Genomic DNA, 15,867 nt, shown 5'->3' on the forward strand with positions numbered 1-15,867 from the left:
TAGCAATTGAAATCCACCGTAAATATGTTTTTTTTATTTTATATAACAAGGTGGCAAACGAGCAAGCGGCCACATGAATTCGCCGAAATGGCAAAGCGACCGCTGCCCATAGACATTCGTAATTGCAGATGCAGTACCCTCAATCGACGAAGGAGGAGACGTACAAAAAGAGAATATTTAACCTTTTTATTCATCTCCTCGTACATCAAATCCACATCCCCTTCCCATCCTTTCCTTATAAGAAAAGGGGTGGGAAGGGAAAGAGGACTTAAATTAGGCCTCCAGCACCACACTCATCAGAAAAGATGCGGAATTACTTCCACTTAATGCCTGGTGGACAAATATCTCTATATTTGCATTTTGCCTTAAAAACATGAAAATTCCAAAAAGCCATTATATGGCAATGAACAGAAAATAATTCATGATAATGAATATCATATAAAATTCTTTGCAAATGTACTTTTTTTATTTTATAAAAATCTAACAAAACAGACAATAAATGCAATGTAAATTAAAACTAAACAAATGCGAATAAAAAATTAAAAAAGAGATAAAAATTGTTGAAATAAAAAAAAACATAGACAGATATTAAAATCACTTACGATTATTACCCTCTTGATAATTATAAACACTTAAAAATATGTTCACAATTATATATTTTTTAAAACAACATATATAACATTTATATGTCGACGCGTTAACACCGCGTAATAAACGAGTGATGGAGCGAGAGATATAAATCCAAAACGATACATCATTCAAACCGTCTTACGGACGAAGGATGTTTTATTTCCTAACACTAAGAAAGGTCTTAATGTGGGTTTTCACTGCCGAAATATTAAGTAAAATATTGTCATGTCTCTCATTTTGTCTTAAGACATTGAGATAAGATTGTTTTTATATGTTTTTTAGTGAAAACACGATAAAAGCCAATACGTAATGTTCACACATGTAATTCTTTATACGTATATAATTACAATAAATCTTATTCAACTACAAAAAAATATTAAAACACAAATATACATACATTTTTCTCGCTTATAGAGGTTTCTCGCTTATGAAGTTAGTCTATTGAGACCAATGACTCTCGCTTACAGAGGTTGTTTAGCTTATCCAATTCTCGCGTCAGGTTTGACTGTATTTAATATTTATATTGATATCCATACATACATTTTAATATACATATAAAATTTACCAGTACTTAGCCAATAACGGTTCCATATCTATAGGATTTACATTAGGACCCAATCTTTCAACCGGTACACCATTTTTATCAATTATAAATTTACTGAAATTCCATTTAATAAAATCACCAAATGTACCAGTTTGAAGTTTCTTTAAGAATTTGAATAATGGATGAGCATTTTCACCGTTCACATCGACTTTTTCAAACAAATCAAATTTAACGCCTCTATTTTTAACAAAATTCAATATGTCTTTGTTATTACCGGGTTCTTGTCCAGCAAATTGATTACATGGGAATGCTAATATTCTTAAATTTTTTGTAGTTGAATATTTTTCATATAATTCATTTAGTTGTTTATAATTTGTATCAGTGAGACCGCATTCTGAGGCGACATTCACAATAATAAGTACATTTCCTTTGTATTTATCAAGTTTTACATTTTTTCCATTAATATCTTTGACCGTGAATTCATATACAGTAGTTGCTGTTTTATAGTTCACATCTTCGGCTGGTTTTTGTTCACCGCTGTAAATAGAACATGATTTTAACGACCTGTTTCACAATGTTCAAGTCCTGAAAAGCTACTTGGAACTTTTTGTCAAATATTTTGCGACCATCGACTATCTTTCCCTTTTTTGACTTGAGAAGGGGGGGTGGCTGAAAACCAGCTCAACACTGTATCCTGTGCTAAGCCACCCTCTTTTGCCATCACTAAACATCGTAAATTATAGTTTTAAATTTTTTTTTAATTTTCTTGGCAATAAAAAGTTATTACTATTATTATAAATAAAATTGCAGTATTTTATAATATCCAAATAAGTTGTGTTAAAAAAATATTATTTATCCAGCACTTTATTAGGACATTGTGAAACGGGCCCAAAAATGTTTTAAAACAAACTACCAACTTAAAATAATAAACATTAAGATACCAAAGTACAGATTTCTAAGACTAATTTAGGTTTAAAATATTAGAAAGACTAGATATTTCTAAGACAACAATGCCACAACATCATTGCAAAAAACAAAGACAACAATAATATGTTTTTATATAAACAAATCTATATACAATTAATTAACTTACTGTCTGTAGGTAATGTTGAAAAAAAAAGTAATTGAGTTGCTTACAAGAAAAAAAATCAATTTTTAAAATTATTGTCTACCTGTAAGGTAATCAGAATTTGTTCCGAGTAATCTCTGAAATACCTGGACCGATTTTGACAGGACTTTAACTAGAAGGTAGCTTATGTATGTGGTAGTAACATAGGCTATTTTTTTTTAATTCAGACCGATAGTATATATACTATGTGAACAAGAAACACTTACCCGTTATCATGAAATTGTCTGAAAGTATCAACGGCTTGATATATATCAGTGGCCATGATGGTGGGGTTCTCGAATGCGGCGAAATGTCCACCATCCTCCACCACGGTGCTGTGAAGATAGTTCTTGTACTTCAAACGCAACATGGAGTCGGGGTGGAATATCAGCTCATGTTTGAATTTTATACCCCAAGTCGGCACCAATGTTGGTATCCTGTGAAAATTTATCTATATTATTGTATCTTATTAATATTATAAACTAGCTTTTACCCGCGACTTCGTCCGCTCGGAATAAAAAATAGAAAACGGTGTAAAAATTATCCTATGTCCTTTTCCTGGTTCTAAGCTACCTGCCCACCAATTTTCAGTCAAATCGATTCAGCCGTTCTTGAGTTATAAATAGTGTAACTAACACGACTTTCTTTTATATATATAGATGCGAATGTTTGGATGTATGGATGGATGGATATTTGTTTCGCCATTTCGGCGAATTCATGTGGCCGCTTGCTCGTTTGCCACCTTGTAAAATATAAAAAAAAGAAATTCCTACAAATTGAATATTTCAACAGCATACTTACTCATCAAATTTCAAATCTAGTTCCTTCTTACTCAGACTCTCAGCATATGCTCTGACAGATGTTGTAATACTGTTGGTGACCCAGTACACCATCACATTGTCCAACAAGTGTGTCAATGAGAACTTGTCCAGCAACTTCCCGTCCCCTGCAGTCTTGTACTCTGGGTTGGTCCAGGTAGAGAACTTCTCTAAGATGTATGCAGCGAGACCAGCAGGAGTATCGGTTAATGCTGCACCTGATGGATAAAGAATAATAATAATAAATAACTGCTTTATTGTAACACTCATATACACAATTATGCGGGAGTCTTGGTTCCTGAACTTGGGCAAAGCTCTGCGTTTTAGGAGAAAGTCCCTTCTCCCATCACTAAATTAATTTTACATTTAGTGAAAAAAGAAAAGAAAAAACAATCACATATAATTAAAAAAAAAAAAAAAACTTTCTTTTTTCTTACAATTCGATTTTTTTTGCATATTTTAGATTGGTGTGTGTGAGTGTGTATTATGTATGTTTGAGGTTGTGTGTGTGTGTATGTTGGTGTGTGAATGTATACCTATGAATATGTCAGATGTACGTATAACAATAGATAAATTAGAAACTAGTTTTTGTTTTGTTTTTTTTTTCTATTTAATTTTAAGTTATCACTCTTCAATAGATATAAGATTTTCACAATTTCTATAGTCTAGGTTGTTTAGCCAATTTTTTGCATGTTGTTTCATTTTATAGTAATACATAAGATAAAAAAAATGGAAAAAATACTGAAACTATAAATCATTTCGCATGTATGTATATAACATCCATCATAAGCTCACTATAAGTCTCCACCGAGGGGCTCGGAGCCTACCCCAAATTAGGGGTGACTAGATGATAGCCAAGTGCGGGTTGACTTCACACATATCTTTGAATTTCTTCACAGATATGTGCAGCATCAATATGTTTTTCTTCATCGTAAGAACGTCTGATAAATGTACATATGTAAATCGAAACTCGAAAAACACATTGGTACATGGCGGGATTCGAACCCAGGACCTGCAGATTACAAGTCAAGTGCTTAACCCCTGAACCATCGATGCTCTCCAACGTAATTGGTTTGTGTAAATAACTTACCAATGGTATCAGGTTTGGTGGCCTGTATATGCATATATCCGGACTCCTCCAATATCCTTGAAGCATGATCCGACAACGGATACATTCTGCTCTTCAACTCCGGCTCCACGATTAGACTTGGCCAAACTGAAGCTATGAATTATAAAATGAAGTAATTAAATTAATTTAAATATTTTTTACACTAATTATAAATATATATATATTAAAATATTGAGCACAAACAAGTTGTAGTTTATTAAAAAAATTTAAGAAACAAGTAACAATAGTAACAAGATATAGTTAATTTAAAGAAAAAACTTCTAAATAACTAATTAAACTCTTTAGACTCGGGAAAATCTATATATATAAAAGAAAGTCGTGTTAGTTACACTATTTATAACTCAAGAACGGCTGAATCGATTTGACTGAAAATTGGTGGGCAGGTAGCTTAGAACAAGGAAAAGGACATAGGATAATTTTTACCCCGTTTTCTATTTTTTATTCCGCGCGGACGGAGTCGCGGGTAAAAGCTAGTTGAAAATATATTAAAGTGGTTGAATATCCATAACCATGGAAATATTACTTGTATAATAGAGCAAGAAACTTTATGAATTTAGTTGTCAATATAAAAATATCTTACCAAAGAATATGCACAAGTTAGCCACCGAATTAAACGAAACAGTTGGGAAGTTTGTATGGAATCCTAGTACTTTATCAGGGAATAAAGTGGCCATGGCCGAGCCAACTGAGTGACCTACATCACCTCCTTGCACATAGTACTTCTCATGGCCAACTCGTTTCATTAGATTGGCCATCACTATGGCCATCTTAGATGTGCTCAGACCTGGACGGACAGCACCCTGAAGTTAAAATCAGTTTATGAAATGATGTTTCTTAAAAAAATGGTTATTGTGAGAAAACTATAAAAGATGGATATATGCTATCGCGGACTTTTATTTAGCACATTTAAAGAGCTACAATTCGTCCATACATCAATTTTATGTAGGTTCTATAGTTTAGCCTACGTAAGCGCTGAAAACAAAAAGTCCCTAATTTTCGTAACACATTTTGAAGCTAAACTCAAAATCTACTAGTCTTCTAGTTATTTTAAAAAATAATAAAAAAGTGGTCCCATCTGCAAGCACTTCCTTTCGGTTAAAATAATTGTTATCAAAATCGGATAAATAACATAACAAAGGCAAAGTCTAAAATAACAAAGTGACCGCTCTTCTGAGTTGAAAGGTTGCATACGCCCTGCCTCCTTTTAATGAACCAAGAGAATTTCCTATAAATTCGTTCCCCCATCCTATCCGATCCCTTTCCAGTGTTACCTTATTAGAACAAAAAAGGGTGTTGCTGCGAAAATGACAGTACTTACTTGTGAAAATCCATATCCAGGCATACTGGGTATGATTAATTCAAAGACAAAGTTATGTTCGGGAACAGGATTTGTTAATTTTGGTATTATTTCATAGAACTCTCTTACAGAGCCCGGCCAACCGTGCATCATCAATAAAGGCACAACCTGGAATGAAGTTGGACAATGAATGAACAAGAGTCTCTACTTGTGCTAACATAAATAAAAAAATAAACTCTAAAATTACTGGATCAATTTCAAAAATTCTTTTGCCATTTGAAAGCTGTATTGTTGTTTAGGTTTATAAAATTCTAGAAAAAAAAGGATTTTTTTTTAATTCCGCGCAGACAAAGTCACAGGCAAAAGCTAGTAATATTCACGAGTAGTCAGTAAATAACCTTTGTCAATTTTTAAACAGATTAGGACTCTAATAAATCATTACATTTGTTTCTAGTTCACAATATGACATTTGAGCAATACTCTGCGGTAATAAGACTTTTAACACTAAAGTTACACTTAAAGAAGTCGCTTAGTAACCATTTTACAACTCTTAGCATAATGGTTAATTTAGAAAAGTTTAGAATATGCTGAGGTTTTTTACAATTATAAAGTACTAGCTTTTACCCGCGACTTAGTCCGCGCGGAATAAAAAAAATGCACACATGATAAAAAAGTTCCTATGTCCATCTTCTAGTTCTAAGCTACCTCCCCATCAATTTTCAGCTAAATCAGTTCGACCTATCTTGAGTTATAAATAGTGTAACTAACACAACTTTCTTTTATATATATCGAAAAGATGAAATTTTATTTTTACCGCCGAGGCAGTTCCTTCAAAAGTTCTAAATGTACTTACTGTAATATCATCTGTTATTTTTGGTTTAACATGTATGTAGTGAATATCCAGCCCTTGAATTTTGGTTTTGAAATGATTGTACTTATTAAAGAATTGTTCTCTGTCTTTAAAGTTGTAATTATTCTTCCAATAGTCAAGTACTCTGATCAGAAAATTTGTGTTGAAGCCGTATGTAAATCCAGTGTTCTCTAAAGGTGGGACAAACGGCCTGCGATGGAGGAGTCTCTCTCTAAGATCATGTATCATCTGAAATGTTATAAAAATTAATTAAACAAAAAGTGTTATTTTGCTATTTTGACAACCCTAGATCAGTGAGCCTCTATCTAAAATATTTACCATATCAATAGTTTTCAAATTAACAAAATCAAATTAAGTTTCTTTTAGTAACCTTAAATGAATCTCTTTATGAATGTTCATGATCTTGTAAATTTTATAAATTTTGTCCTTTGGCAACCCTAGATTAGATTGAGTGAAGTAGTAGTTTAGGTTTAAGTAGAATTAGGGTTGACACCATAACAGGTATTTAGTATCTAACAGTTCGAACATTTAATACCTATAATTAAAAACAAAAAATTAGATTGATGACATTCCTACCACACTGAGAAGTTAATGGATACAATAAAACTTGGTCATCATTATTTTAATTCAATCATATTGCTAAAAAAATGTGTTAATAAATTAATAAAAAATGTCCATCTTCAGGGCGAGTGTTTAATCCGAAATTTCGGATTAAACACTCGCCCTGAAGATGGACCCCCGATGGGGTCCGAAACTAGTCAGTGCCGTTACTGGATGATCACACGTGAGTTAAGCCGTTTCTTAATTAATTAATTATGATGTCTCACGAAAGTTTAAACAATTTAATAAAAAATGTACTTACAACATCGGAGAACTCAATTTCAAAAGGTCTTATTGATAAATCTGGTTCAAGATCCATTGGGTATGGACCCCAGTACTCATTCATATCAACTTTTGGTAATTCAGGTGGTGTTAAAAGAACTTTGTACATATAACCAGCTGAAAGTACTGTCACTAGCATAAAAACAAATAAGAACTTCGGAACCTGAAAAATTACATTTTTATGTGTTAATTTCATGAAGGTGACATTTTGAATGTTTGGATGTATTATTGTTTTTTTTTTACCATGTAATTCCAGAATAGCTGAATAGATTTGGATGAAATTTGGAACAGATATAGATTACAGTTTAGAATAGTGCATAGACTAACTCAGTTTTTTAATCATGCTGGGAAGAAGTTGTGGCTGACACTTCAATATGCAATTAGGTACTACAGTGTTAGAGTGCCAACCTTCACTAATCGGAGAGGCACCTCAGGAAGAAGTGATAGAGTAGAATGAAGAGTTGTTACTCTCTTCTTTCAGAGGTTAGGCCTCCTTATCCATGCAACATGGGAGTAAGTACAAACAGCTATTAATTTAGCTTTATTTTTAATCTTTAATATATCTATGAATTTTCTTGTTTGTTTATCTGTGTTTATTCCAATCTATGATAAGTTTAAATAACTTAACCATCTGTAATTATTTTATAAGAAACACCTAAGAGAATGTTAACCTTATTTTTATATTTTTGTAAATAAATAAAACTTACAGTGATTGCAGATTTCTCTTCATTTTCTTTGCCTTTTCCCTTTTTATTATTCCTTTTGTTTGATTGCTTCGATTGTTTACTCTCATTCATTTTTAATAAAACAATTCCCTTAAATATACCGGTCTGAAATGTACTGCTTTTATTATTACAAATATCTTTTTAAGAATTACTTAATTTATTAGATAAATAAACCGAATACCTAATGCAGTTTTAGAATTCAGAAAGATTTATTAATTTAGCATTGGATTTACAAATAGAAAAAACGAATACAGTACAGTAGATTAGATACATAAGAGCTATTCCTATTTTCTTATCAACTTCTTAGGATGACATTTGACTTTGACATTTATTGCTTATGTCATCAAACGTGACTATCTGTTGTGATGTGATAAGACAAACTATTGTTTTATTTAATTATTATTAATAAATTGCACAAAAATGATTATTTAGACCGTTTAGTACAACAATATTTATAAAAGCATGACTTCCACTTCTACCAGTTTAAAGTTGCTTAGGTTTGACACTAGAGGGCAAATAAGTAGCAATGTCTAAAACCTTACATTTAAGAATTATACCGAATTTTCATAAAAGTGATTTTAAACGATAGGAAATGATCCTCATTACCATCTCATCATTTACATTGTTTTTAAGAATTTCGTTTAGGGGTCGTAATTGTTTTTCTATTTTTATATTAACTATTTAAATGTTTTATTTTAATTAGAAGTACATTCATTACTCATTATTGAAACATTAAAAAATAAAAAGGATCAATTCGTGTGTAAAATGAAAGAGTAAAATAATTACGGTTGAATTGATACTGTCACAATGCGAAGCCGCAATCCCAGCTCTAGAGTTAATTGAACTTGTGGGGCCAATACGGCTTCTCTATACATATTTTTTTTAATTTTTCCATCAACATCAGTCAGGCACGGGCTCTAGATAATAGGGCTGCCATGATATAGAATACACTTTTGTCGTATCCTCTAAACTCAATGAATATTTATCCTTCCTTCGCGACAAACTTTTGTCAATTCCTTGTTTTGCAGTGAAAAACTTTTTTGATTTAGCTAAATTAAACAAGGTACAATATACATAATTACAATCACAGTGTCTATATGTCATTGCGGGTTTGTCCAGACATTTTGGTACTAAGTTATAAATGCAACTTAGCAACTTAGTGAACTCTGTCATACCGTCGTATACAAGGATAATATAAAAATTATATAACATAAGAATATTATATATGTAATATAAAAAATAATATAAGAATTAAGAACTATTATTACTAGCCTAGAATAAAATATAGTATAATTAGACTATATAAATAATATAATATATACATTATAAGAGAATTAAAACATAAGTTGTCTTTTTTATCAACTTTTATACAAGAGAGAACAGATTTTCTCTGCTGCCATATAATAGGTTTTTAAATAAAATTAATTTATATTTAATGTTACATACATATTGATGGAAATTACTACGGCAAAGTTTCATGTATATTTGATACATGTCTTTGTTTTTTAATAAAATTCATTATTAAAATAATTAAATAACTTGACCATGATGGGCCAACCCTAGAAAACACCCACAACGCTTGACAACGTTATCACGCCGCTCAGCGCTGTCGACGTTTTACAATTTTTCCCGCCAACGTATTGTGTCATCCAGAGTATTAAAATGACAAAAGTGTTCAGCGAATAACATACCTTACGAGTTTGTTTTAAAATAAAATTTCACTTGAATATTTCGCATTTTCACAGCCGTTTATGCTTTTTATGCATGAGCAATAGTTTGGCATGCGGTTTTTAAATAGAATCCCCTTTTGGGAAATCTGTCATTCGAATTTAATATTCCATATTTTGCTGTGCGTAAATAGAGTCAATTAAAATGTTTATCTTCATCTCCCAATAGTTATTGTGGTTTGGTAATAAACTCTGCAGTATTCTCGGTAGTCCGGGTATTTAAATTGAGACAACAAATAAAATGTTGCCATATAAAACAGATTAACAAATCGGAACATATCACTGTTTAGTGTTAAAAATGACTGAGGTCAACCAAATTTCAAACAAAAATCAACTTGAATGTAAATTTGAAAATTTTTTCAGCGTAAACTTTTCTTCTTAATTTAGTTTATATGTCAGTATTCGTAGCAAAGAGACCGTATTAAGACGGCACAACTGCGTCGGTATGATAACGGACCCTGACACCGTTCCTCTGGGATCTGCCACCCTCGTACTATAATCTATTAGTTAATGCTCTACGAACAGTTTACGCAGTTGGCATCTTATAATACCAAATAACAATACTGTCGCGGATACATACAAACTTATGTTTTATTTTTTTTCTTCACCGGGACTATAACAGAGTAACTGTCTGGAAAATACTTTTATTTATGTAATACTCGAAACCACAATAGGGAAATATACATATAACTCAGCTTTAAATCAATAATACCTTTTTTAGTCTTACAATATTACTTAGAAACTACATAACTTTATTAAAAATCATTTGCTTCAGATCAGACCAGCGAAAGCTATCGTTACCTAACAGCGAATCCCTCGATTATTATGGCAAATTTCATTTTGCGTATGATCAACAGTCAATACACCTTATCCAAAGGCAATAAAGTTCAAAATGCTTTAGGTTAAGTTTCCGTGTGTATCGAATTATGTTTGTTGGAAGTGTAGTAGGGTGAGAGGAACATCGGGGAACCTTAAGTGGGGTGAGATAACGTCACAGGTCGGGCTTAGTGGTTACGAGAGTCGCGCTTGACGCTCCGCTTTTAGGGGGTTAGATGTGCAGGTTTAAGACGCAGGGTTGGCACATAAAAAAAATTAAAAACCAAATTATACATTTTTAAATTTCTGTCAAAATTTGGATTGGGAGAAGCCCTATCCTTGTCCCTTATCGCTAGTTTCAACTGACGAGACAATTGTCCTAACACTGTCAAAAAACAGAGCTAATAGTATACTTTTGTTTCGGCAGTTCGAGTAATCCAATGTTATATGTGTACCGGCTCACTTATTACAGTTTTATATCGTTTTTATCTCGAACATAATAGCCAATGACCTATTTGCTCCTTGTTCTTTTGCTATTAACTAGATTTTGGATGCGACTTCACCCGCGGGGAATTGAAAAAAAAACTAGTAATAAATGTAGCCTATGTTACTCAGTGATAATGTAGCTTACTAATGTCATAAGAATTTTAGAAATCAGTTCATTAGTTTTTGTGTTTATTCGTGACAAACAAAAATAAATGAATTGCCAACCCTATATGATCTCGTTACGTAACGGAGTCCCTCCACGGAGTCATCAGACAAGGGCGGGCTCAAGTTTAATTGAATCTACCAAAGTTTCCGCCCCTCGTGGGCCGCGCTGATTGGCGCCCGACCAAGACTTTGTTCCCTTGTTACCAAGAGACGGGAATACTTGCTACCTATATCTATCATTTGCACCCCTTGCGACCGTTCATATTTTCATACTAACTATGAAAAGCACGGATTTCACTAGATGTCAGCAGTCAATGGTACGCTTAAGAAGTTAAAACTGTATTTTTTATTTTATTTCGTAATACTCTGTGTAGAAAATGTTGTGTTCAATGTTAACACCTTATGTTTTAAAATTTCGACTTGCTAACTTTTTAAAATATCATTCGTTAGTGATACCTATTAGTGCTACCAAACATATTCAATTTCTATGGACATTGTAAGAAATGTATTTTTTTAACATTACTACTTTGGGATTCTACTGCATGTTGACATCCTTCTCATTCTTCTTAGAAAAAAAATAAAATGCACTCAAAAGTAACTTAAAAAAAAAACAATTTCAAACAAAATGCACTCAAAAGTAACGTAAAAAAACAATTTCAAACAAAATTCACTCAAAAGTAACATAAAAAAACAATTTCAAACAAAATGCATTCAAAAGTACCATAAAAAACAATCTCAAACAAAATACACTAAAAAGAAACAAAATAATGTCATGAAAACTTCTTTCTTTCTTTCTTCTCTCTTTCAAAAACCCTCTAAACTCTAAAGAAAGTTCTCTTCTTTCTTGTAACATGTCTATATTGTATAATTATTGTTATTTCGCAGTCGGTGTCGGCCGAAGTAAATAGGTGACATTTTATATTTGAGATGTATTAGACATACTTACGTTTATGTCCCTACTTAGGCCGAAACCGACTCCAAAATAACAATAATTATACAATATAGACATGTTACAAGAAAGAAGAGAACTTTCTTTAGAGTTTAGAGGGTTTTTGAAAGAGAGAAGAAAGAAAGAAAGAAGTTTTCATGACATTATTTTGTTTCTTTTTAGTGTATTTTGTTTGAGATTGTTTTTTATGGTACTTTTGAATGCATTTTGTTTGAAATTGTTTTTTTATGTTACTTTTGAGTGAATTTTGTTTGAAATTTTTTTTTTACGTTACTTTTGAGTGCATTTTGTTTGAAATTGTTTTTTTTTTTAAGTTACTTTTGAGTGCATTTTATTTGAGATAGTTTTTTTTGTTTTGAAGTCGGCTATTTTTTTTTCTTAAAATGTTTGTTTTATTTCTCAATTTTTAGTGAATTTAACTACAAATTTCCTTAATACGTATAAGGACATAAATAAGACAAATAAAGAAAAGGACTTTCCTATTTAATATGTGTGTACTTCAATTCAAAAACTAATTTAGAATACACCAGATAACCACTTATCCTTTAAACAATGAAATAATTATCAAAATCGGTATACAAATTGAAAATTAACGAACTAATACATCGTAGCGTGCCTTTAATTTTGTCCAGCCGCACGCCGCAGTAGCATTTTTCGAATGCGCGTAGTTTTTAATAATTTAATATCTTCCAAACTATTGATCAGAATTACATAGTTTAAAGGCTAATGTAATCTGCATTTAATACTCTAGCCATCAAACATATTTATTTGGATAAGGATTCATATCGAATATAATATAATAGCGCCGTAAGCTTACGACGCTGTTTTTCGTGTGCAATTTAATCGAAGTTTGTTCATAATAACATGGTTTTTGTGAGACATCCATAGATGATAGATATATGCCACCTGAGACTTTTATTTAGCAAATTTAAGGATCTATAATTACTCGATACATCATTTTAATGTAGGTCATATAGTTTGACCTACGTAAGCCCAGAAAGCAAATTTGTGCTATTCATTGTAACGCGATGTAGCATTTTTCGTTTCCGCGTAATTTTATTCTTACGATATCTCCTAAACTATTAGACAGAATGATATAGTTTCGATTGCAAATATAATCTACATTAAATTCTCTTGATAATGAACATATTTATTTACATAAGGGTTAATACTGAACTTGAGTAATAGCGTCGGAAATAGGGCATGAATTTAATTAATGTTTCTAAAGAAAAAAATGGTTATTGTGAGAAAACTATAAAAGATAGATATATGCTATCGCGGACTTTTATTTAGCACATTTAAAGAGCTACAATTCGCCATACATCATTTTTATGTAGGTCCTATAGTTTAGCCTACGTAAGCGCTGAAAGCAAAAATGTCCCTAATTTCCGCAACAAATTTTGAAGCTATATTCAAAATCTACTAGTCTTCTAGTTATTTAAAAAAAAAACAAAAAAATGGGACCCACCTGCAAGCACTTCCTTTCGATTAAAATAATTTTTATCAAAATGGGACCACCAGGGGCTGAGTATCGCGGTAACACACATAAAAAAAAAAAATACAGTCGAATTGATAACCTCCTTCTTTTTGAAGTCGGCTAAAAAAGAGATAACAATCTGTTTTCGTACGGATGTTTCGATAGTAAAAACTCTCGCTGGTGTAAGAAATGTTCATAACTACTGTGCGTACCTACTATCCGTTGATATATGTCCTGAGAGGCTCGGAGCCTACCCAAGAAGTGTGACTAGGCCGAAAGAGGTAGAGATCAGATATTTATATAAAAATTGTTTTGTTTAAATTTTTAATAATAATTAATTGATTTTTGATTGACTAGATCTTAGTCACCCCTAACTTCGGATAGGCTCCGAATCCCTTAGTGGAGACGTATAATGAGCTGATGATGATGATATTTTTATTACGGAATATAGATCGATGTGGAGGACAAAAAACCTTACGAAAGTGATGATGGGAGATGATGATGATGATAATAATAATCTTATATATAAAATTCTCGTGTCACAGTTTTCGTTCCCGTACTCCTCTGAAACGGCTTGACCGATTCTCATGGAATTTTGTGAGCATATTCAGTAGGTCTGAGAATCGGCCAACATCTATTTTTCAGCGCGACAGCTAGTTATTTTATATTTTTTTGTCTTCACACAGTTAATAAATTTATAGCCACTCTATATTACATACTAGCAAGGTTGTAGTGACGCCATTCCAAATTAGTTCCACTTGTGCCAATCTGGCACACCGGAACTCTCGCAGTTTTCGCTTATCATTATTATAATAAAAATATAAATTGGATTACATATTTCTTTACAGATTGTTTTTTTGTAATGTTTGTTGTGGGCAAGGCAATTTCCCTCGCCAAGTTGATCCAACGGAAAACTTACCTCAATTTTTTTAAACTGTTTCGTCGTACATTCGATTTGTCATAATTTCAATATGGTTGATGTCAGAAGGCTTTAAACTTCTCAATAAATAGGGCTTTGTAAAAAGATGTAATTTAAATTTACATATAGTACGCGTTCATTTGATTTGGCACGTATGGAAGAACAATACTCTTGTGCTCGAAGTGCCAACTCATACGAAAAGTATACCTGCCTATATCTATGCCTGTATTTCCGCTAATGTTTGTTTGCAAAATTTTCACAAGCTCAGCTTATTAGATGGTTAGAAATTGATCAAGAGTAAGAAGTATTTGAATCGCGAAATACTTGTTAGCACATTAAGCTGCGTATACACTGGTGTTATATTACATTTTATGTTAATCTTGTTCTAGAATATATTTCAATAGCGTGTTAAGTAATATTTAGTAAAGTTGTGTAGTAAACGTCTAACATCTATTAATATATTAATATAATCATTATATAAAAACGTGAAGCAAATAATTTTTACGCCTTTTAAGGAAATTGCGCTAATTGTACGTGAAATTTGACACAGAAAGTAAACGTGGAGAAGAATTGCACAAAGCTATTTTTAATAAAAAAACATGGATCATGAAATATGGTAGAATTTCGACCAATAGGCGACAACTAATGATTAAACTGCTTTTTAAAACATGGCGTATTAATATGTTAAAGGTGTACAAAGACCGCATCAAATCGAAGTCCGTAATATCTGCCTACCTCACTACGAGTGTGCATAATATTGTTGTTGTTATTAAAAATGTTTGCTTGTCGTGTGTACAAACCTTTATTAACTTCCGCATTATGCCAGGTTAGAATGAGAGCTGTTGGTATGTCAGAAAGTGAAGCATTGAACTTTAATGTTGATGCCTTGTTACCCGTTTTACCTTACTCGGCCACCATTTATTTCACACAAACATTGATACCGGACTGGAAAATTTCATAATAGAGGAATAAAATATATGACCATTACGTATGCGTTAAATAAGTGAATTATTTTATGTCTAACTAGCTTTTTTATATCATAATTTGGCAAACGAGCGAGCGACCGCGCCGGCTATAGACATCCGCAATTTCTTTGCCTACCATTAATCAACGGAGGAAGGAACGCACAGAAAGAGAATATCCTCCTTATGCGTCTCCTCGTTCGAGACAAATCGTCATCCCATTCCCATCCTCTCCTTTATAAGAAAAGGGTGGGAAGGGGAAGAAGACTAAAATTAGGCCTTCGGCACCACACTCATCAGACGAAACGCGGAATTGCTTCCACTTCACGGCTGTCTTCTGTGTGGTCGAGGTATTTCACCGG

At 32.3% G+C, this 15,867-nt stretch overlaps 1 protein-coding gene across 2 annotated transcripts; it reads right to left on the reverse strand.

Moving 5' to 3' along the window:
• Positions 1 to 1,042: 1,042 nt before the first annotated feature.
• Positions 1,043 to 8,310, reverse strand: LOC106710999 (juvenile hormone epoxide hydrolase). Of its 2 annotated transcripts, none has more exons than XM_014503207.2 (10): positions 8,186 to 8,310; positions 7,987 to 8,109; positions 7,260 to 7,442; positions 6,380 to 6,625; positions 5,548 to 5,694; positions 4,810 to 5,029; positions 4,191 to 4,322; positions 3,084 to 3,318; positions 2,510 to 2,719; positions 1,043 to 1,711 (listed from the first exon to the last, which is right to left on the reverse strand). In XM_014503207.2, exons 2-10 carry the CDS (start codon positions 8,074 to 8,076, stop codon positions 1,192 to 1,194), a joined length of 1,983 nt encoding a protein of 660 aa, XP_014358693.2. In that variant the 5' UTR covers positions 8,077 to 8,109; positions 8,186 to 8,310; the 3' UTR covers positions 1,043 to 1,191. The 2 variants fall into 2 exon arrangements, with proteins under 2 accessions (XP_014358693.2, XP_014358692.2); XM_014503206.2 differs by having other exon boundaries at positions 7,987 to 8,119.
• Between the last annotated feature and the right edge of the window lie 7,557 nt (positions 8,311 to 15,867).

This window comes from Papilio machaon, chromosome 25, assembly GCF_912999745.1.
Source record: "Papilio machaon chromosome 25, ilPapMach1.1, whole genome shotgun sequence".
NCBI lineage: Eukaryota > Metazoa > Arthropoda > Insecta > Lepidoptera > Papilionidae > Papilio > Papilio machaon.

What these genes read in the sequence shown, in the direction of transcription:
- LOC106710999 (XM_014503207.2), bottom strand. Translation starts at nt 8,076, where the DNA reads ATGAATGAGAGTAAACAATCGAAGCAATCAAACAAAAGGAATAATAAA. An exon ending in AAGAGAAATCTGCAATCACT is followed by an intron (nt 7,443 to 7,986) that starts GTAAGTTTTATT and finishes GTAATTTTTCAG; the next exon opens with GTTCCGAAGTTCTTATTTGT. An exon ending in CTGGATATGGATTTTCACAA is followed by an intron (nt 5,030 to 5,547) that starts GTAAGTACTGTC and finishes TTTTAACTTCAG; the next exon opens with GGTGCTGTCCGTCCAGGTCT.